This window comes from Apis dorsata, unplaced genomic scaffold (assembly GCF_000469605.1).
Source record: "Apis dorsata unplaced genomic scaffold, Apis dorsata 1.3 scaffold_383, whole genome shotgun sequence".
NCBI classification, from domain to species: Eukaryota; Metazoa; Arthropoda; class Insecta; order Hymenoptera; family Apidae; genus Apis; species Apis dorsata.
This window is the reverse complement of record NW_006263645.1, coordinates 639,909-659,387: the sequence shown is the minus strand read 5'-3', so window position 1 is coordinate 659,387 and position 19,479 is coordinate 639,909. Positions and strand designations below refer to the sequence as shown.

Sequence of the window (19,479 nt, the reverse complement as noted above, 5' to 3'; positions counted from 1 at the left end):
TCGAAGATGATTGGAATTGATTACTTTAAATATCGAGATAAACGAGAATAACGATGAATTAATAATACAATTACCTTTAGTTTTGGATCGTCAGTGGGTGTAAGTCTAGCTTCAAAGTGCGCGCTCTCCCCCTCGCGAAGGCCATCGATGTTGCTCAAGGGCACGGTGAAGACAGGAGCCTTTCCTCTTTCCTCGACGACTTTTTCGTCTCTTGTACGAATCATCGAATCTTCCAAAGTCTGGATCTTCTCCAATCCACCCTCCATTCCCTTAGGAAGTTGAGATTCCAAAATGAGACTCGATTTGGAGTAACATTTCAAAGTCGCCTTAGTCGTGTCCTCGCCGTACTTGTTGAAAGCTCTACATTCATAGACCCCAGAATTTTCCTCGTAACAATACAATATATCCAAGATAACGATACCAAAATCGTGGAAGGTTCTATATCTATGTCCATGAGGCAGTTTCTTTCCATTATAGTACCACTCGACTTTCAAGTCTGGATCATTGACGGGTGTAAGTCTGGCCTCGAAATGAGCGGATTGTCCTTCGACCAGTTTCGTGATATCGGAGATTTGCGTGATGAATTTAGGTGGCTCTGCCACTGGTGTCGTTGGCGTGGTAGGTTGTTCACCACCGTAACTCTCTAACTCTCTGATTCTGGCCAGGGAATCAGGTTGCAACGAGTCGAGGTATACCCCGCTCTTTCCAAAGCATTTCAATGTGGCTTTGGTGTAATCTTCGCCGAATTTGTTGCTTGCCTTGCACACATATTCTCCAGTGTCGTGAGCCATCACGCCAGCAATGTCCATCACGACGAATCCAAAGTCGGACACCATCTTGAACCTGGAAGAGTGTCTCAGAGGTTGTCCATTGTGGAACCACTCGACTTTCATGTGAGGATCCCCGACTGGGATCAGAGTGCATTCAAAGTGCGCCGATTGGCCATCCTTCAGACCCTCCAGAGACTGGATATGGGTGGTGAACTTTGGTTTCTGTCCTTTAGATTTATCCACGCATTCCAATTGTACGCTGATCTCAGCCTGACCCCATTTGTTGGTAGCCCTGCAGGAATAGGTGCCAGAGTCCTCTATCTTGGTTCCAAGAACTTCGAGAACGACCATGCCAAAGGCATAGACCGTTCTCGTGCGATGACTGGCCTCTAATGATTTTCCATTGTAGAACCACTCGACTACCATTGTTTGGTCACCAGTTGGCGTAAGAGATGCCTCGAAGTGAGCTATCTCCCCTTCAGATAGATTGGTCAGGTTCTCGAACTGAGACGTGAACACAGGTGGATGACCTTCCTCGCTCTCCGGTGGAGCTCCTTCCTGTCGTTTCAATGATTCTTCTAGATCTTGAATGGCTTCGAGACCTTCTTTGCCCTTTGGATGTTGGGATTTCTCAATGATGTTCTCCTTAGTCGAGCAGTAGATCGTGGTCGAAGTGAAGGCCTCTCCTGCCTTGTTGTAAGCCTTGCAGGTGTAAATTCCAGAGTCACGGTCGTATACATCGGTCAGATCCAAAGTGACGAAACCAAAGTCGCTGGTCATCTTGAACCTGGACCCATGCTCCAGAGTCTTTCCATTAAAGTACCATTCGATCTTCAAATTTGGATCATCCTTGGGCTCAACTTGGCCCTCCAGATGAAGAGGTTCAGATTCACCCAGCTTAAACTCCGGCTGCAGAGGCACTGTCCACACAGGTTTCGGATATTCTTGTTCCGGTCCAGCGTCTGGTCTCTTCAATTTGGATAGATAAGCGTCCTCCACTTCTTTCACCTTCTCCAGTCCAGCCTCTCCTTGGGGATGCTGAGTCTGTAGATAGATGCTCTGTTTGCTGGTGCATTTCAAAGTGCCTGACGTCTGAGCCGATCCCTTCGAGTTCGTGGCCTTGACGATCACCACTCCCGAGTCTTCCTCGTAAGCGTGGGTAAGGTCCAAAGCTACGTAGCCAAAATCGTAGGTCGATTTGAATCTTGCTCCAGTTGGAAGCGGTTTTCCATTGATGAACCATTCGATCTTCATCGTCGGATCTTTGGATGGTTCCACGTTGCACTCGAAGTGCGCATTGTCACCTTCCACGCACTCGACGTTGTTCAAATGAGTGATGAATACTGGAACTTCGTATATCGGCTCTGGTTGTTCTACTGTGGTGACATGAGGTTGTTCCAAAGCATCGATCTTTGGAAGTGCGTCAGGATGAAGAGTATCACCAAGCAACCAATGGCGATCGACGATCTTCAGGCTGCAAGTGGACACAGCTTCACCGAGGAGATTGGTGGCTTTGCAAGTGTAGATGGCGGAATCATCGGATCTGAGGCCATTGATGGACAATGTGACGAGGCCAAAGTCAAAGGTACTGCGAAGTCTGGTTCCAGTTTGAAGAGCAATCCCATTCTTGAACCATTCCACGCGCAGATTTGGATCTGCTCTTGGTTCTACCTGAGCCTCTAAGTACACGTGTTGACCCTCCACGAGTTTGTCGTAGCTTTCCAGGTGTTTGGTGAACACTGGCGCTTGTTGAGGCGTCGTGTCCACGAACATTTCCGGCACTTTGTTCATCTCTGCCTCTTTCAGTTGGATCTTTTGCCACGCATCCGGTTGCAAACTTTCGGCATCGATGGCCGAGCGCGCTTTCACTTTCAAGGATATCGAGGAAACCGCTTCGCCAGCTTTATTAATTGCTTTGCAGGTGTACACACCTGAATCCTCCGTGATTACTTTCAAAATATCCAAAGTCACGTAGCCGAAATCGTGGCTTACGTGGAACCGAGATCCTGTTGAGAATATAAAATGATATTAAATTATTGAAATATGTACTTTGAAAAAGATATTAGAATATTTAAGTTTTATCTAGTTTTTCAATAGTATTTTATTCAAAATGTTTTAGATTTTTTTTACAAAATTGATTAAATTAAATAGAGTTAAAAATGTTGTATCGTTGCAAGTAAAGTTCTTACCCATTTTTAGTTCGACTCCATTTATATACCATTCGAATCTTAAACTGGCATCACCAACTGGAACGACTCTGCATTCATATCTAGCCATTTGACCTTCCCACAATTCTGTGGGTCCAGTCAATAATTGCGTGAAGATGGGTTTGTCGAATACTTTCTCTGGCTCTTCAGTGCGACTCGGTCCTTTGTCGGCTTCAAGTTGGGCGATCTTACGTTGCGCTTCGGGATGTTGGGTGTCTAATTGAATACTCGCTTTACCTAAATATGAGAAATCGAGAATAGAAATTAATATAGATTCAGTTAAAAATATATTGGTAAACGTAGAATTAAATACTGACTTCTGATCTTCATCGAAGCAGTTGTAACTGCTTCACCAAGTGGATTGGTAGCACGACACATATAGACACCTTCATCTTCCTCTCTGACATGAGTGATATCCAACGATACGTATCCGAAATCGTGAACTTTGGTTATTCGTGAACCTGAACAAATAAATATTCATATTTAATTTTAATTTTACAATTTAATCTATGAATTCTAAAATACACATATATATCCAAATTTTATGCATCGTAATTTTCTAATTCTAGCTCTAATTCTTAAACTTAACTTAATTTTCAACTTCAATTCTCGAATTTTTAAATTAAAAAAATGAAAGGACTTACTTGTCTCAAGAGGGATTTCATTTCTGAACCATTCAACCTTCAATGTGGGATCTCCAACAGGAATCAATCTGCATTCGAAGTGAGCTGTATGTCCTTCGGGAATGGCATCGATGTTCTGTAACGGTTGAGTGAACACAGGTCTCTGCCTGGTTTGCGGTTCTGGCACTTCTGGTCTCTTCCAAGGTTGCTGAGCCTCCAATTCGCGGATCTTGTCCATTCCTTCGGGCCGTTGCGAGTCGAGAATAATATTATCTCTTGGAATTACCCTCAGCTCGATCGAGGATACGCATTGGCCTAGAGCGTTGATCGCTCGTACGGAGTATTCTCCTGCGTCTTCGGGAACAGCATGGCCGATATCCAGAGCCACGTATCCAAAATCGAACGTCACGTGGAACCTGGAAGCCGATGGAAGCGGCTTGCCGTTGTGGAAGAACTCAATTCTCAAGTTTGCGTCGTGAAGAGGCTCAACTTGGCACTCGAAGTGGGCTGTTTGTCCTTCGTAGACCTCGGTGGTACCCTGGACAAAGTATTTTAGAATTTGAAAATATTCGTCAAATATCGTATTTTGATTATATAGAAAGAAAATTTATCACATTATTGAATATTATAAATTTATAATACAAAAGATTATTGATTGAAAAATTTGAAATAAATTTCAGAAAAATATTTACCCTGAGTTCCGTAACGAATCTCGGTGGCGTCACTGGTGGTTCTTCGACTTCTAAGCGGGCTGGACGACCTTGGGCCTCGAGTTCGCGAATCTTTTCAAGGCCGTCTGGGTGTTGCGTGTCTAGAAGTATGCTACGGCGAGCTATGGAGAAAAAAATTATTATTAAAAACAATCTCATCGATAATAATAAGAAACGTAAGTATATAAATTACTATTTCAATTTATCAATCAATTATATCCTTCTCTTATCGTAAGCACGACAAATATCGACCGCTTCTATCATATTTTCTACATTTACTTCTACATTCACTTCGTGGTCTGTCTTCCAATCCTTCAAACGTGACACGTCGACTAATATGACGATATTTCGGTTGTTTACATGTATTACAAAATTCGTGTTTCCTACAATCTCTATTATCTCGAAAATTTAATTGAGATTTTCTTCCCCTTCCGAAATAAATTTCATCACCGGGATATGATTTATATGAGGAGTTAGCATACTCGTATTGATTCTTGTCGTATAAACGATTTTTATACACTTTACCAGAATCCATGAATTGCTTGTCACATCTAAACGTGGTTAAAGAAAATGGGCCAAATCTAGGTTTAACGGCCAATGTGTCTCCTCTTCGAAAGTATGGCGGTGGATATATCTTTCTACTCTCGTAACGCTTAACATTGCAAGCTCTTTCGGGAGATTTCAATGGTAGGAAACGAGGAGGGAAGAATCGTTCTTTTTTTGCTAGGAAAACGAAGATACAATTTTCGAATTTTTGAATTTTTTAAAATTTATAAATCTACGAATTTTTTTTTTTTTAATTTTTGTTCGATATTAAATAATTCCTATTCCAATGATTATAAATTCAATAGATTGCTTACAGCCAATTTTGATGGTGCATGTGTTGACAGCCTCGCCAGCCAAATTCGTGGCTTTGCACATATAAGTGCCGGCATCTTCAGGATAAGTGTAAAGAATATCGAGAGCCACATAACCAAAATCGTGAGTTTTGCGGAAGCGGTGCCCTGTCTTTACAGCAACTCCATTCACGAACCTTTGATTGTAAAATCATTTCGATTTTATTAAATCTAATATTTTCACACGATTCGATTGAACGAATAATTTAATTAATTCGTGACACGAATCAAGGTACCATTCTATTTTTAGATTTGGATCGTTGATAGGCTCGACGCGGCATTCCAAGTGAGCGTGTTCACCCTCCTTTAGATGATCCAGGTTGTTCAATGGCGTCAAGAATACGGGCTTTTGGTGTACAACCTCTTTCTCAATTTCTTTCTTCACCTCCACGGTCTCTAATTCGCGAATCTTCTGCAAACGCTGAGCGTCAAGCGTGTCCAGATATAGGCCTTGTTTCGCTGTTCAAAAGAGCAGATAATCTTTAGCTCTGTTACTTCTCACAAAATAATTTAATATGTAATAACAATTACTCGACAACTTATAAATTTGGATACGAATCGAAAGGTTATAACGCACGTTCTGACATATATGAGATTGTCAAATATTTATAATTTTTTAAAATTTCCAATAATTATGACAATAAAAAAAAGAGACTATAAAATTATTTCGATACCATTATCATTCTTCTTAAAATCTCTAGATTTCATTATTCTCCAATTTTTTTTAAAATTTTTTTTATCAAATTATCACGACACGATATTTTTTAATTTCCAAAATTTCTCTCTAATCTACTTAATATTTAATTTCATATAAGAATTTATTTAAACACTCACAATCAACACTGATGACGCAAGTGGTAACAGCCTCTCCAACAGCGTTCCTTGCCTTGCACATGTAAGTTCCAGAGTCTTCCGGATAAGCGTAGAGAATATCGAGAGCGACGTATCCAAAGTCATAGGTGGTCTTGAACTTGTGTCCTTGAGGAATAGGTCTCCCATCCCTGAACCATTCCACCACCATAGTTGGATCATTGACAGGCGTCAACGTCGCCTCGAGGTGAGCGCTCTTCCCCTCGGGCAAATGTTCGATGTTCTTCAATGGCCGCCCGAATTTCGGTCTCTCGGCGACGATCAGATCCTCTTCTTCTACCCGTTTGTAACGCGAGTCGTCTTCAAGGTATTGTATTTTCTTCAGGGCGCTTTCGTGTTGCGTTTCGCGAATAATCGAGGAGCGAGCTGTAATTTAGCGTTTTTATTCAATAATCCTAAATTCCTTTCCTTTCTTTTCTTTCTTTTTTTTTTTTAAATTAAATATACATTGCGCTTGGAGGACAGAAGGGTCGAGAATAATCATCGAAAGAAGATTATTCGTTCCTTGATGAATCGTAAGTACAAGAAGTACACGTGAACGAATATAAATAAAAAAAAAAAAATATAGAAAACAATAGGAAAAAACAACACGATGAAACATTCAAAAAGAAAAGGGGAGGGAAAAAAAAGGTGACTATACATCGTGTGTGTATATGTGTATACAATTTACAAAAAAGCAAAACTACGTTTCGAAGCCACGTTTAACTAATAAGCATTACAAAAACAGGGGTATTTAGGTAACACAAAAAAAAATGCCTGGTTACATCCACCTGCTGTCCCCGTGCGTGATTTCTTTCTTGGAAGTTCGTGGAAGTATAATCAATTTCAAATTGAATTTTATATTTTATCACGATATAATAATAATATACGAGAGAAGATACTCCAAGCGAGATTGAAATAAAAAAGGTCTCTGCAAATTTTCGTAAGATCAACCAACAAGTTTCTCTCGCGAGATAATATTTACATAACTATAAACTCACAAAAAAAAAAAAACGATACTAAATCAATTTCTAAATCACGATACTCCCACTTCCCTCTCTCCCTCGACTTACACACGGTGTACGAAAATCTTCGAAGGCGAGAAATCCTCGTTCCACAAATTGCACAATTACTTACATTTCACGTCGAGATTGATCGAGCTCTTCGCCGATCCCAGTCTATTGGTTGCCTGGCAGGTGTAGGTGCCAGAATCCTCCGCGTATACCGTGAGCACGTCCAACGCGGCGAACCCGAAGTCACAAGTGGTTCTGTACCTGTGACCGGTGGACAATGGTTTCCCGTTATGGAACCACTCCACCTTCATGGTTGGGTCGGGGTAGGGCTCGATGCGGCACTCATAGTGTGCGCTTTGGCCCTCGACAAGGGCGGTGGGCCCGTTCAGTTGGACCGTGAACGACGGCCTCTCCTTCACCACGATCTCTTCCTCCTCGCGCCGCTGGTATTTACTCGTGTCCTCCAGCGCCTGGATCTTCGACAAAGCGCTCTCGTGCTGCGACTCGAATTGCAGGGCCGCCTTGGCTGTGTTTGGGAATAGGTTTTGTCAGCGTGTCGTTGTACACGTGTCGTGGCATGAGATATATGGCGAGATATGGGGGTTTATTTTTGCGTGTCTCTCTCGTGAAAATTGGATTTTGTTAGGGGTGGATGGTGTCTTTGGCTCTGCTGAGAGTGCTTAGATTAATTCTTTCGCTATTTGAGCTTGTTTGAGGTTGTTTGAGATAGTAATTATGTAACTCTTATGTGTTTCGGTTTAAATTTTTTATTGATTTATATTTAGAATTTAGAATATTGTCTCGTTAGAGGTTGATATTAAGATTATTCATTGACAAAGATATTTAATAAGATCGTAAAGTGTAATATTCTAGAAAAATCACATTCTTACGAAGATATTTCTAGAAGAAGTGAAGAGTAATTCTGAGATAACAATATTTATAGTATAAATTGTGAACGGTGAGTTTGTCATAGCGAAAGGATTAATTACGATTTATCATATGTAATTTAATTTTATTGCAAATATCAATCAATCAACATTCGAAAAATGTTAATGTTTTTAAAACATAGTTATGTATATGAGCGATATGATATATTGAGAAAGTTTTACATAATTGCGATGTATGATCGGCACATGTTGATGTCGATGATGAAAAAGAAAAAGAAAAAAAAAAAATAGTTGAAAAAAAGTCTGTTGCGGCCAAGAGTAAAAAATCTTCTTCTGCATTTCTTCGCGAGTTTCGTCGAACGAAAAATCCATCGAAACGTTAAAAAAAAATCTAACACCAAAAAAAAAAGCGAAAAAAAATCGCTGCACACAAAAATACAAAAAAAAAGTAATCTACGTTGGAAGCTACGTTGTAAGCTTCTACGCGTTTCGAAAGCTGGCTCATAGCTTACGAGAAGCGACATTGAAGCCTTATTTTCAAAATGATCCTGTACTTTGAGTAGATTTTCTTCGACTTACATTGAACGAAGAGCGTTGCTGATGTCACTGCCTCTCCAAGATCGTTCACTGCACGGCAAGTATAAGTACCTGAGTCTTCAGGATTGACGTACTTCATGTTCAGAGCGACGTATCCAAAATCGTGCATCGTTGTTACACGATTAGCTGTTAAGATAATAATTTATCGTATTAGAAAAGATTTTTTTAAAGATTTTTTGAAAGATCATTTCAAAATTCTAAATTTGGCAATTTTAACTTTGCAATGATATACTGTTTATTCAAATTATTAAATGATATATCTCTTAAGTTTTAAATAATTTATTTTTAATTACAAAATTAGATATTCGAAAAATTTTTTTTATTTGTAATTATTTTATCACACTAATGATGTGAATATATTAATATACATTGCACAGTTAATAATATTATAGATTTTTATTAATTTTATAAATATGTAATATTTAAAAAAATCAAGTATATAAAAATTAAGAATTTCTTAAAATTTAGAACGAATCGAGGGAAGAAAAATAATTGCAAAATTATAGATTGGAAAGACTATTATATTACTTACAAGCTGCAATTGGAACTCCATTTCGAAGCCATTCTACTTTCAGCTTGGAATCACCGACAGGGATTACACGAGCCTCGAAATGAGCCGCTTGATTTTCAGCGACTTTCAGGTCCTTGATGGGCATCGTGAATACTGGAGCTTGAGTAATGATCTCCTCAGTTGTGGTTTTGCGTTGGTATCGCGAGGTATCCTCCAAATAATGCAGTCTTTGAAGAGTTTCCTCGTTTTGGGACTCGGTGTAAATTGATTTTTTAGCTATTTAAAAAAGATTGGACATATAATAATTGGACACTAATACGATTAAAAATAATTCTATTATCGAATCCTATATTTCTTGCAATTAATTCAATTTGAATAATATACATATAATTTCTTTTTAACAATTTAAAACTACAGAGCATAAAATTTAATTGAATTTTTATTATCTATATTATAAATTGTAATTAAAATTAATCTAATGTTTGATATCAAATTTAATGTATGTGCTTTACTTATAAATTATCCTATAATTCAAATGTAAGTACTTATATTATGGATAGACTGCAAATTTTTATTCAAATGCATTTTTTTCATGTTATATATTTTCCATATTTTACATAAATTGACTAAAAATATCTAAAAGTTTATAAGTGATTCACACCTACAACTAAAGTATAACATTTTTTACATTATATTATAATTATTTCTAATTAAAAATCAATCAAAATGTCCCTAATTTAATTTCAAATTCAATTAAGAGCACATTAAAATTAAGAGAATTTCGAATTGCTATAACTTCAAAAATAATGATTTCTGGTCAACAAATGAACAATCATTAGAATCATGAAACTTTACCCTTTAAAACGCTTTTTCGTTTATCTTGATACGACTTCCGGTTCCCGAAATATCGTCGTGTAAAGAAAACAGTAATTTTAGATTGTTTACTATCTCCATCCTTATTTTTCGCACTGACCTATCTCAAACTCCAGACAAACTCGAGACGCGATTTCTAGAAATAGTACGCATTTCCAGGAAAAGATATAGGTCACGGTTCATTCATAACATCCTTAATATCAAATGTTGTGAAAATTTTGAATACTTATATCTCGGCAACCGATTGAGATATCGGGATGAAACAAAAACGAATTTCAATGGCATCGTTTTCTCTATTTTCTGAGTGTGTTTTAATGACATATAGACGATTTGATTTGACGTTTTAATTGCATAAAAATTATGAATATGGCAATTTAACCTAAGTTTTTATTTCAGTACAGCAATTATTATTGTATAATTGCAAAGCTTCGATTTCAAATCTTTTGACAGAGATATTGATTCTTCTTTTTTATGACCTAAAATTCAGAGTTTGAATATGTTTTTTGTCAAATGCAAAGTGATTATTGATGAGTGAAATAGTGAAACTTTTAAAAAAATTATCCAACAAATCAAATTATAAATCAATTATACAATTATTTTATTTTTAAATAAAATTTCCCAATTCAAAAAGAAAACTATAATAATAAACTTGCTAACGAAACATTTAAAAATCATAACAAATAATTAGATAATAAAAAAACTCACAATGGACAACTGCGCTTGCCGACGTGATAGCCTCTCCTATAATATTCTTTGCTCTGCAGGTGTATGTGCCGGAATCTTCAGGATAGGCGTACATGATATCCAACGCCACGAAGCCAAAGCTATTCGTCTCGACGAATCTAGAGCCGGCCTTGACCGGTTTATTGTTGTGGAACCATTCGACTTTCATTGTCGCATCGGAAACTGGAATCAACCTACACTCGAAATGCGCCCTTTGCCCTTCCTTGATCTCGACGTTATTCAAAGAAGTGGTGAAGATAGGGGCTTGGGTGGTCGTCTCTTCGACATCCTCTCGTCTTTGATATCTAGACCTGTCCTCAAGATAATGAATTTGCTCGAGGCCAATCTCGTTCTTCGAATCGGTTAGAACCTGTGCAGTTGATCGACAGGTTAGAGTGCAGGATACTTCGTCACTGCCAACCAGATTGACAGCGCGACAGGTGTAGGTGCCCGAGTCCTCGGCGATCAGGTCAATCACGTCCAGAGCAACGTAGCCAAAATCGTGTATTGGACGGAATCGGTGTCCTGAAATTTATTGATCCAATTGATGAAATTGAGTTTTAAAAGTAATATTAAATTTATTAAATTTGTCCCAATAAATATTATAATTGAATCATTTAATAAGTAATTAATGGATATGAATAAGTCTTAAAATAGTAGCAAATACTGCTCCTGATAAAAGATAATGACTAACAACATGATATCATGAAGAATAATATCAATATAATATGAATATAAAAGTATTACTGGATTAGAAATATTTTGTCTTTTGAATATAATTTAAATACTATAAATCTTGATTGTAATTGCAAATTTATTTGAATAAATATATTTAATTTTAGGATATCGAATTTTAATTATCCAAATGAAAAGAAAAGTATTTAAATTATTAAAATATGATATGTATATGATATGTTAAAATTGTGATATATAAAAATAATTTTATATCAAAAAAATCAGACTAGACTATTTGAGATAAACTGAAGAATATTTATAACGTAAGACTAAATATAATTTTATCTTTTGCATGCTAAATTTAGAAAATTATATTACGGAGCTCGCATACCTATTGTAACCGGACGACCATTTTTAAACCATTCAACTTTCAAATTCGAGTCCGTCACTGGTTCCAATTTGCACTCGAAGTGGGCGTGTTCCCCCTCGCGGAGATTCTCTTGACTTTTCGGAGCTGTGATGAATCTCGGTTTAACGGTGACAACCTCGTCGACCATCTCCTGCCTCTTGTATCTGGAAGCATCCTCCAAGTACTGTATTCTCTCCAAACCCTCGGGATGTTGGGACTCCAAGAGCAAATCTTTCTTCGCGTGTACCCTCACTGAGCAAGATGTGACGGCCTCTCCCAATTGGTTCCTCGCTTGGCAGGTGTACACCCCAGAATCTTCCGGGTAGACGCCCAGGATGTCGAGGGCGACGTAGTCGAATTCGTAGGACGGCCTGAATCTGTGGCCCGTCTTCACCGGCCTCCCATTTACGAACCATTCCACTCTCATTGTCGAGTCGCCGACAGGTTGAAGACGACACTCGAGATGCACGTTGGTGAGCTCCACCGTTTCGATGTTGTGCAGGGGGCGGGTGAATTGGGGCGCCTGCATTACTGTCACTTCTTCTTGTTGGGTCTTACGGTATCTGTGCATTTTTGAGAATGTACATCTCGTTATTCGAGCAGAAATAAATAGAAATTGATTTCATCAAGGAAGTGTATTAAACTGTATACTTTTGATATTATAATCGAAAAAGTTTATCTACTATTTGTCTAATGGAAAGAAATCAATTGCGATGTATGGATGTGTATCTTATTTCTGTACTAGAATTAAATATAATCACAGATGATTGTAATTAAAATAGTACGATGAAAATAAACATAAGCGTAATGATATATTTTTATCGTGATAGAAATAAAAAATTAAAATAATATTTAAAAATATATTAATAATTGCAAAGCAAGAATAAATATTATTTATCAGTTACTTACTATCGAAAATTATTAACCATTTCTCATTTCTTATTTCTTTCTTCTTCTTATATTACACACATTACGTTAGTATGATTTATATCATTCCAACAAATACTATTTCAAATGTATCAAAGAAATAATTTCCTCCACTCCGTAAAAATATTCTCTGTCATTTTGACGGATATCCAACTTAATCCCAATTCTTGTATATTCAAGGTTTATAATATCACCAACCTTGACGAGTCCTCGAGCATTTGAATCTGCTCGAGAGACTGCTCGTGCTGCGTTTCCGTGACGACGTCTGACTTTCCTATCACTCTGACGCAGGCGGAAGTGTGAGCGGTGCCAAGATGATTGGTGGCTCTGACGGTGTATTCCCCAGAGTCGAGCACTGTCGAGTGCACGATGTCCAAAGCGACGAAACCAAAGTCGTAGTAAGTCCTGAATCTGGAGCCAACGGTGACTGGGCGGCCATTTTGGAACCATTCGACCCTCATTGTTGGGTCGCCCATCGGTTCCAAACGGCACTCCAAGTGGATGTTCTTTCCCTCGCTCACCGGCTTAGGATCGCTCAGCGGTTGGACGAAGATCGGCTTCGATTTCGATATCTCCTCGATGTGGTATTGGGGCTCGACGAATTTCGACTCCTCCAAACGTTGCGTTTTCTCGTAGGAAATGCGGTGCATGCTGCTCGTATCGACGCTTGAACGAGCTGAAATTTATTTGATTTGATATTTTCTCTTAGAAAAATAAAAAATATTCATTGCATATTTATTCAATACGAAATTTTCTAAATTGTGTCAATTATCCCAATTAAAAGACAAAGAAGACTTTTAACAATTTTAACCTCAATGTATATGCCAATTCAAAATTTAAACTGATGAATAGCAAAGAAACATAAAAAAAAAAAGAAAAGTAAATCTCTTAAAAAGATCAAAGATGACGAACTTACTTTCTACAACCATGGTGGCGGATAATCGAGCCTCGCCAAGAGCGTTTCTAGCGACGACAGTGTAAGTACCAGCGTCCTCTGATCTCACTTGAAGTATGTCTATAGCCACGTATCCGAAATCGTGATAAGTTTGAATTCTATTGGCCGCGGTGATGGGTTTTCCGTTGTGGTACCATTCGATGGCCATGGTCAAGTCGCTCTGAGGTTCGACGCGGGCCTCGAAGTGGGCGCGTTGCCCCTCGACGATCTTGTTCGTGCCCTTCAGGGTGCCCAAGAATCGCGGCGCCTGGGTCACTTGCGTCTCCTCTTGGAGCTGCCGCGAATATCTGCTCGAATCTTCCAACGTTTGGATCTTCTGCAATCCGGTCGGATGTTGGCTGTCGTAAATAACGTCGTTCTTGCTTATCACGCTCAGCTGGGCGGTTGTGTGCGCTTCACCGACGCGGTTGTAAGCGCGGCACGTGTAAATACCGACGTCGTGAATCGTCACGTATTTGATGGTCAGCGCCACGTAACCGAAGTTGAAGAATGTCGTGATCCGTGAACCTGTGGAAACGATTTGTGATAAAAGATCTCGGTTGAGATATTCAGTAATCGATTTATTTTTCAAGGGCACTTGGACTTACTAGCTTCCACAGGGCGTCCGTCCTTGAGCCACTCGACTCTCAAGTCGGAATCGCCAACTGGTTCCAGACGTGCTTCGAAATGAGCGAATCCACCTTCTCGTATGCTGTTCTGATCCTTGATAGGAGATTTGAATTCCGGTGGGCTTGTCGGTTCAGGCTGCTCCTGCACGTACTTCTGGTGCATCGCCTGTTGATAGGCTTCCAACTCCTCGGCAGCCTCGATGTACCTCTGTTGCTCGGGGATTCCCAGATCTGTTGTAACGCTTGTGCGTGCTGCGATAATTTCAATTAGCGAAATAATTAATATTTTTCGAATTAATTGAAATACGATAAATTCCATTATATATTATTCTATTATAGATTATAAAGAGGAGAACAATTTAAGATAAATATTTATTATCTTATAATATTAAAAAATGCGAAAATGAATTATTGCATATTAGTGAAAAAAATAAGAGAATAAAATAGCAATATGTTTGGAAGTAAATGTGAATAATTTTTCGAAGATATTCACCAAAGACACGAAGAGATGCGGAGCTGACAGCCTCTCCCAAGCGGTTCACAGCTCTCACGGTGTAAGAACCCGCATCTTCAGCTCGTAGGTGCAATATATTGAGCGAGACGTATCCGAAGTTGAAGATGGTTGTGATTCTTGAGCCTACGAGTAATCGTTATTTCATCAAACATTTTTCCAAGAATTAAAATGTTAAATGTTAAATTATGGTAGGTAAATAAATGAAATTCGTAAGAAATTGGAAAGCTACTTACTAGCTGTGATCGGTCTACCATCCTTGAACCACTCCACTTTCATCGTGGGATCGCTTACAGGGGTCAGTTGCGCTTCGAAATGAGCGTTACGACCTTCCTGCAACTCTCCTAGATCCTGGAGTGGCCGGATGAAGACCGGCCGCTGTGGAGAGATGTCCTCCACACTCTCCTGCCTTTGATACTTGCTGTAATCCTCGAGCTGTTGGATGTACTGGAGACTGTCGGGGTGTTGGCTAGTCTGTTCGATTGTTGCGCGTGCTGGAATAACGAATTATTCCCTCGAATCGAACATTCTTTTCAATAATTTTATTGAATAAAGAACTTGGTAGAAAAATATATTTCGATGGATGAATTTAAATTTCGAAGATTCATTTTTCAGAATTGGTTATACGATTTATCATTTTTTGCTGTAAGTTTTATCCCAGATTTAATAATAATTTTTCTAATATATAAAAATATAAATTAAATGAAACTCACGTGTCACGCTGAGGGTAGCTCGAGATTCAGCGACTCCAGTCGAACTTACGACGCGGCACAAATATTCACCGCTGTCTTGGAGAACGATGCTAATTAAGTCGAGAGAGATGAAACCAAATCGAAAGATAGAAGTCGCCCGGGAACCTGAAAGTATTTCATTTTGATTCTCGATTGAATTTTAACAAATTTGTAGAAGAATTTAAAGAAGAATATTATATTAAAAAAATTATATTATTAAAATTTTATTTTTTATTATAATAATAAGTAAACGATTTTTTCGATTCGAAAAGATTTAATTTAAGATATTGAATAATTGATTTCCGATATTATTAATTATTAAAATAATGTGATATTATAATTAAGATTTAAGAAATTACTCACTCGCGTCAAGAGCTCTTCCATTGACGTACCACTCTACCCTCATAGTGGGATCACCCACCGGTTCGATTCTGGCCTCGAAGTGGATTCGTCCACCCTCGATCTGATGGACGTCCTTCAACGGTATGATGAAACGCGGCGGTGGATAAATTCTGTCCTCCTCGGGTGGGGGCAAGTATGGCTTGGCGCGTTCCACGTGTCTCAAATAAATCACTTCGGGGCCAGGCGCTGGTCTGCAATCAATCTCATTTTTATCTCGTTTCCTCATAAATGAAAAGTAAGTTTAATCCTGCCATCTCTTTAGTTATTATTTAATTAAATTCTGATTATTGAAACTTTATCGAATAACATATTTATACATTATAGAAAATATTGTATCGCATTGATGTATTTCAATACGTTTTATTCGATAAAATTTTATTACTATTAATTAAGGATAAAATAATAAATAATCCTACCATCTTTGTTCCTTCGGCTCGCGTAAAACGTAAAGTATTCTTATTAAGATTGCAATCATAACTTCGATATTGAACTATTGATACAGATGATATTGATTCAATTTTTGAGGAATAAATCATCTAAAAACTCACTCTGGTTCGATGACTTTCGTCGGTCGGGGTAAGTTCAGGCGTCTTGGTTCGGGGGCTGCTCCTTTCGGTGTTTCCACGAAAAGCCGCGCTCTGGTCGCAGTAGAGCCGGCCACATTCTGCGCCGTGCACTGGTACCAAGCTGCATCCGATAATTTTGCGTAGGGTATGTCCAAAGTCGAAGCTCCGTTGCCATCCGTTGATATACGCACATCCGGTCCAGGTGTAATCGGCACTCCATCCTGTACCAACGAATTTCAATTTATATCTTTTACATATCTCATTGAAATTTATTTCCTATGTAAATAGAAGTAAATATAGAAAATTAAAATTCCACTACGTTTATTTAAAACGTAAGAATTAATTTCAAGAAATTTTTATCACTTTCTTCGTGCATATCCTTTTTCTCAAAATTCTTAAGATATTTATTGTATTCACTATTGAAAATTGAAAGACATTTTACATAAAGAAAAGAAAATACAAGAAACTGATGGTACAAATCCATATTAAATCAAAATTCAATTGGCGTATAAAACATTAAAATTTCAATAATAAAGATATTCTTACTGAGAGAATATAAATCGTTCAACTAATAATTCACATGATAATAAATTTCATTCTCTATTAATCAAAATATATATATATATATTATCTTTAATTTTATTTCATAAAATTTTAATCAGACCTTCTGCCAGGTGATGCGAGGTACAGGAGTGCCAACCGCACGGGCCATGAAAACAACCGGTTCTCCTTCTTTCACGTTCGTAGTCGTGAATCGTTCCACGAATTTTGGCGCGACAACTTGCTCCTTCTCGATCACGTTCAAATTGCACTGAAACGAGGTTTCGCCGGCCTTGTTCCTTGCGACGCAGGTCACGACGCCGGCGTCCGCTCGGCTCACGTTCGTGATCATCAAAGAGTTGTTACCAGACTCGTTCACGAGGATCTTGTGGGTCAGATCGTTGGCCACTTGTTGGCCGTTTATGTACCATGTCACTTCGGGGTACGGGCGGCCCGTTACTCGACAATCAAACCTGAAAATCACGTTTACGTAATCGTTTCCTTCATCCATCCTTTGAGGGGAAAAATGTTGAAATGCTAGAACGAATTTTGTAATTTATATATTGTTCTATTGAAATATGATAAAATAGTAATTAAAATAGCAAATACAAAGAATTGAAAATCTTTATCTATCAGAATATTGATTCAATTGTAAGAATAATGATCAAAATATCAATTCATTTTCAATCTAATATTAATTAAACTTGGTAAATTCTGATGGAAATTTAATATTCATAGTACTCTAAAAAAAACACTCTTAATTTTCTAATTTTCTAATTCTTAATTTTCTACATCTGTAATTATTTAACAAAGATAAAGACACGAAATATAATAAAATTTATTATTTTAATAGCGTATAAAAAGTGATCTCGACATTGATTAAATTAAACAAGTTAATCCTTTACCTGGTCATTTTTCCTTCGGTGGCGTCGCGGTCGGTACAGGTGCGAACGAAATTCGGCGGCAGAACTTTTCCAGAATCGGTCTCGCCGATCGTTTCAACTTGCTGAGTTTTGATCGTCTCCCTTTGGGCCTGGTAGGCTTGATCCACCTGATCGCTCGATTCGATCGCCAAATATGCAGAGCTGACGGTGCACCCTTGAGGATTTTCCGAGAGCAAAGTGTAATGGCCGCTGTCTTCCGGCAGGGCGACTCTGATCCTCAAAGAGGCTTGTTGATTCGAGTAGCTCATCTCCACGCGTTGCGATTCGCGGATCCTCTGACCGTTTTTGAACCAAGTTAACTAGAATAGAAAAATAGAGAAGGAAATTGAATTTGTTTTTCTATTTTAAAGTTATATTTTATTGGCTGTAATTGAATTAAAAATTCTCGTTTGAATGCGTCGTCGAAAAATATAATTTATTTTTCTTATTCTTTTTTTTTAAATATTTAACATATTTTGTAATAAAATTAATAAATTCAAACGCATATGGAAAAACATATGTCTCGATTAAAAATTTATTATAAACTTTCGATTTCTCTTTTTGAAATATTTTTTAAATTCTTTGCAATTTTCTTGTTACCAAATTTTTCTAGAAAAATACATTTAAATTATTTTTCTTTTCAAACTCATCCATTAATTCCACTTATTTTTTTCACGTCGAAAGAAAAGAAGAGAAGAAAAAAAATATACGAAGAAAGTTTGAAACTTTTTAAAAGAAATAAAAAAAAATATACAAATTAAGAGTTTGCTTACTCTCGGTTTAGGATTGCCAGAGATTTTCGCAGTGAAAACGGCGTCGGATCCCTCGACGAGCTTCGAGTTTCTGGGCTTCTGCGTGATTTGCGGAGGTGCAACCGGTCCCAGGTTACGATCTACCACCGTCGAAATCTGCACGTCGGATTCGCCCACGAAGCGGCGAGTGATCGACTCTCGAAATTCTGTTTCCCGCAATAATCTGTATTCGAACGTGTCCACCTGCAAATTAATCATATTATTAATCCTTGTTCCAAGAAACAAAATTTCTGAAAAGAAATATTGCGATATGCGTCATTTATAAATACATCTCTGGGTCTCCTTTTACGGGCAGTTGATGCATGATAATAAAAATCTTATAACAGTCAATTTAAAATAAAAATGAAACTTGTGTTGGAAGAAAGTATGTAAAAATAATTTGAAATTTAAAAAATCGAGGAAAATGAAGAAAAAATGAAATTTGTAATTAAATTGTAAAAAATAAGTAGAACGTGTTAAAAATTACTGAGTAACTGAATGAACAAAAACATATTAAGAAATCGTATAAGAAAGTAACGTTTTGTTTTGTATTTATTTTCTTCTGTTTAAATGAATAAGAAACCTTGAAATCTTCGATGCTGACGGAAGTTCCATTAACGTAGCTTCGTTTATCGATTGTTTGTTGATAGCTACGTTGTTGAAAGCTCTGTGTTCCCGTTTGGGTCTTCTGTTCGGTGGATTGGAAAGTCTGCGCGAATTCCTTCCTGTAACCACCCATTTGCTGCTGCGGAGGAGGTCCAAATCCTTCTGGTTGAATGTAA

General features: G+C 37.8%; 1 protein-coding gene across 10 annotated transcripts in view; it reads right to left on the bottom strand.

Moving 5' to 3' along the window:
- LOC102675378 (titin) overlaps window positions 1–19,479 on the bottom strand; it is a 166,665-nt gene that overhangs the window by 40,520 nt on the left and 106,666 nt on the right. For all 10 annotated transcript variants that reach the window (XR_004150946.1, XR_004150947.1, XM_031512095.1 and 7 more), the window contains 25 exons: window positions 19,281–19,479; window positions 18,680–18,901; window positions 17,889–18,226; window positions 17,108–17,456; window positions 16,426–16,664; window positions 15,839–16,068; window positions 15,458–15,601; window positions 14,981–15,238; window positions 14,727–14,870; window positions 14,213–14,485; window positions 13,587–14,132; window positions 12,869–13,346; window positions 11,726–12,306; window positions 10,642–11,184; window positions 9,085–9,339; window positions 8,535–8,678; window positions 7,193–7,594; window positions 6,041–6,442; window positions 5,443–5,665; window positions 5,171–5,343; window positions 4,293–4,432; window positions 3,622–4,138; window positions 3,295–3,438; window positions 2,960–3,214; window positions 75–2,776 (listed from right to left, as the gene is read on the bottom strand). The exon at window positions 19,281–19,479 ends at the window's right edge or, in 1 of these variants, runs on beyond it. Coding sequence is in view for 8 of the 10 variants with exons in the window: in XM_031512095.1 (XP_031367955.1) it covers window positions 75–2,776; window positions 2,960–3,214; window positions 3,295–3,438; window positions 3,622–4,138; window positions 4,293–4,432; window positions 5,171–5,343; window positions 5,443–5,665; window positions 6,041–6,442; window positions 7,193–7,594; window positions 8,535–8,678; window positions 9,085–9,339; window positions 10,642–11,184; window positions 11,726–12,306; window positions 12,869–13,346; window positions 13,587–14,132; window positions 14,213–14,485; window positions 14,727–14,870; window positions 14,981–15,238; window positions 15,458–15,601; window positions 15,839–16,068; window positions 16,426–16,664; window positions 17,108–17,456; window positions 17,889–18,226; window positions 18,680–18,901; window positions 19,281–19,479 (9,901 nt within the window). In the remaining 2 variants the exon portion in view is untranslated. The remainder of the gene's footprint in view (window positions 1–74; window positions 2,777–2,959; window positions 3,215–3,294; window positions 3,439–3,621; window positions 4,139–4,292; window positions 4,433–5,170; window positions 5,344–5,442; window positions 5,666–6,040; window positions 6,443–7,192; window positions 7,595–8,534; window positions 8,679–9,084; window positions 9,340–10,641; window positions 11,185–11,725; window positions 12,307–12,868; window positions 13,347–13,586; window positions 14,133–14,212; window positions 14,486–14,726; window positions 14,871–14,980; window positions 15,239–15,457; window positions 15,602–15,838; window positions 16,069–16,425; window positions 16,665–17,107; window positions 17,457–17,888; window positions 18,227–18,679; window positions 18,902–19,280) is intronic.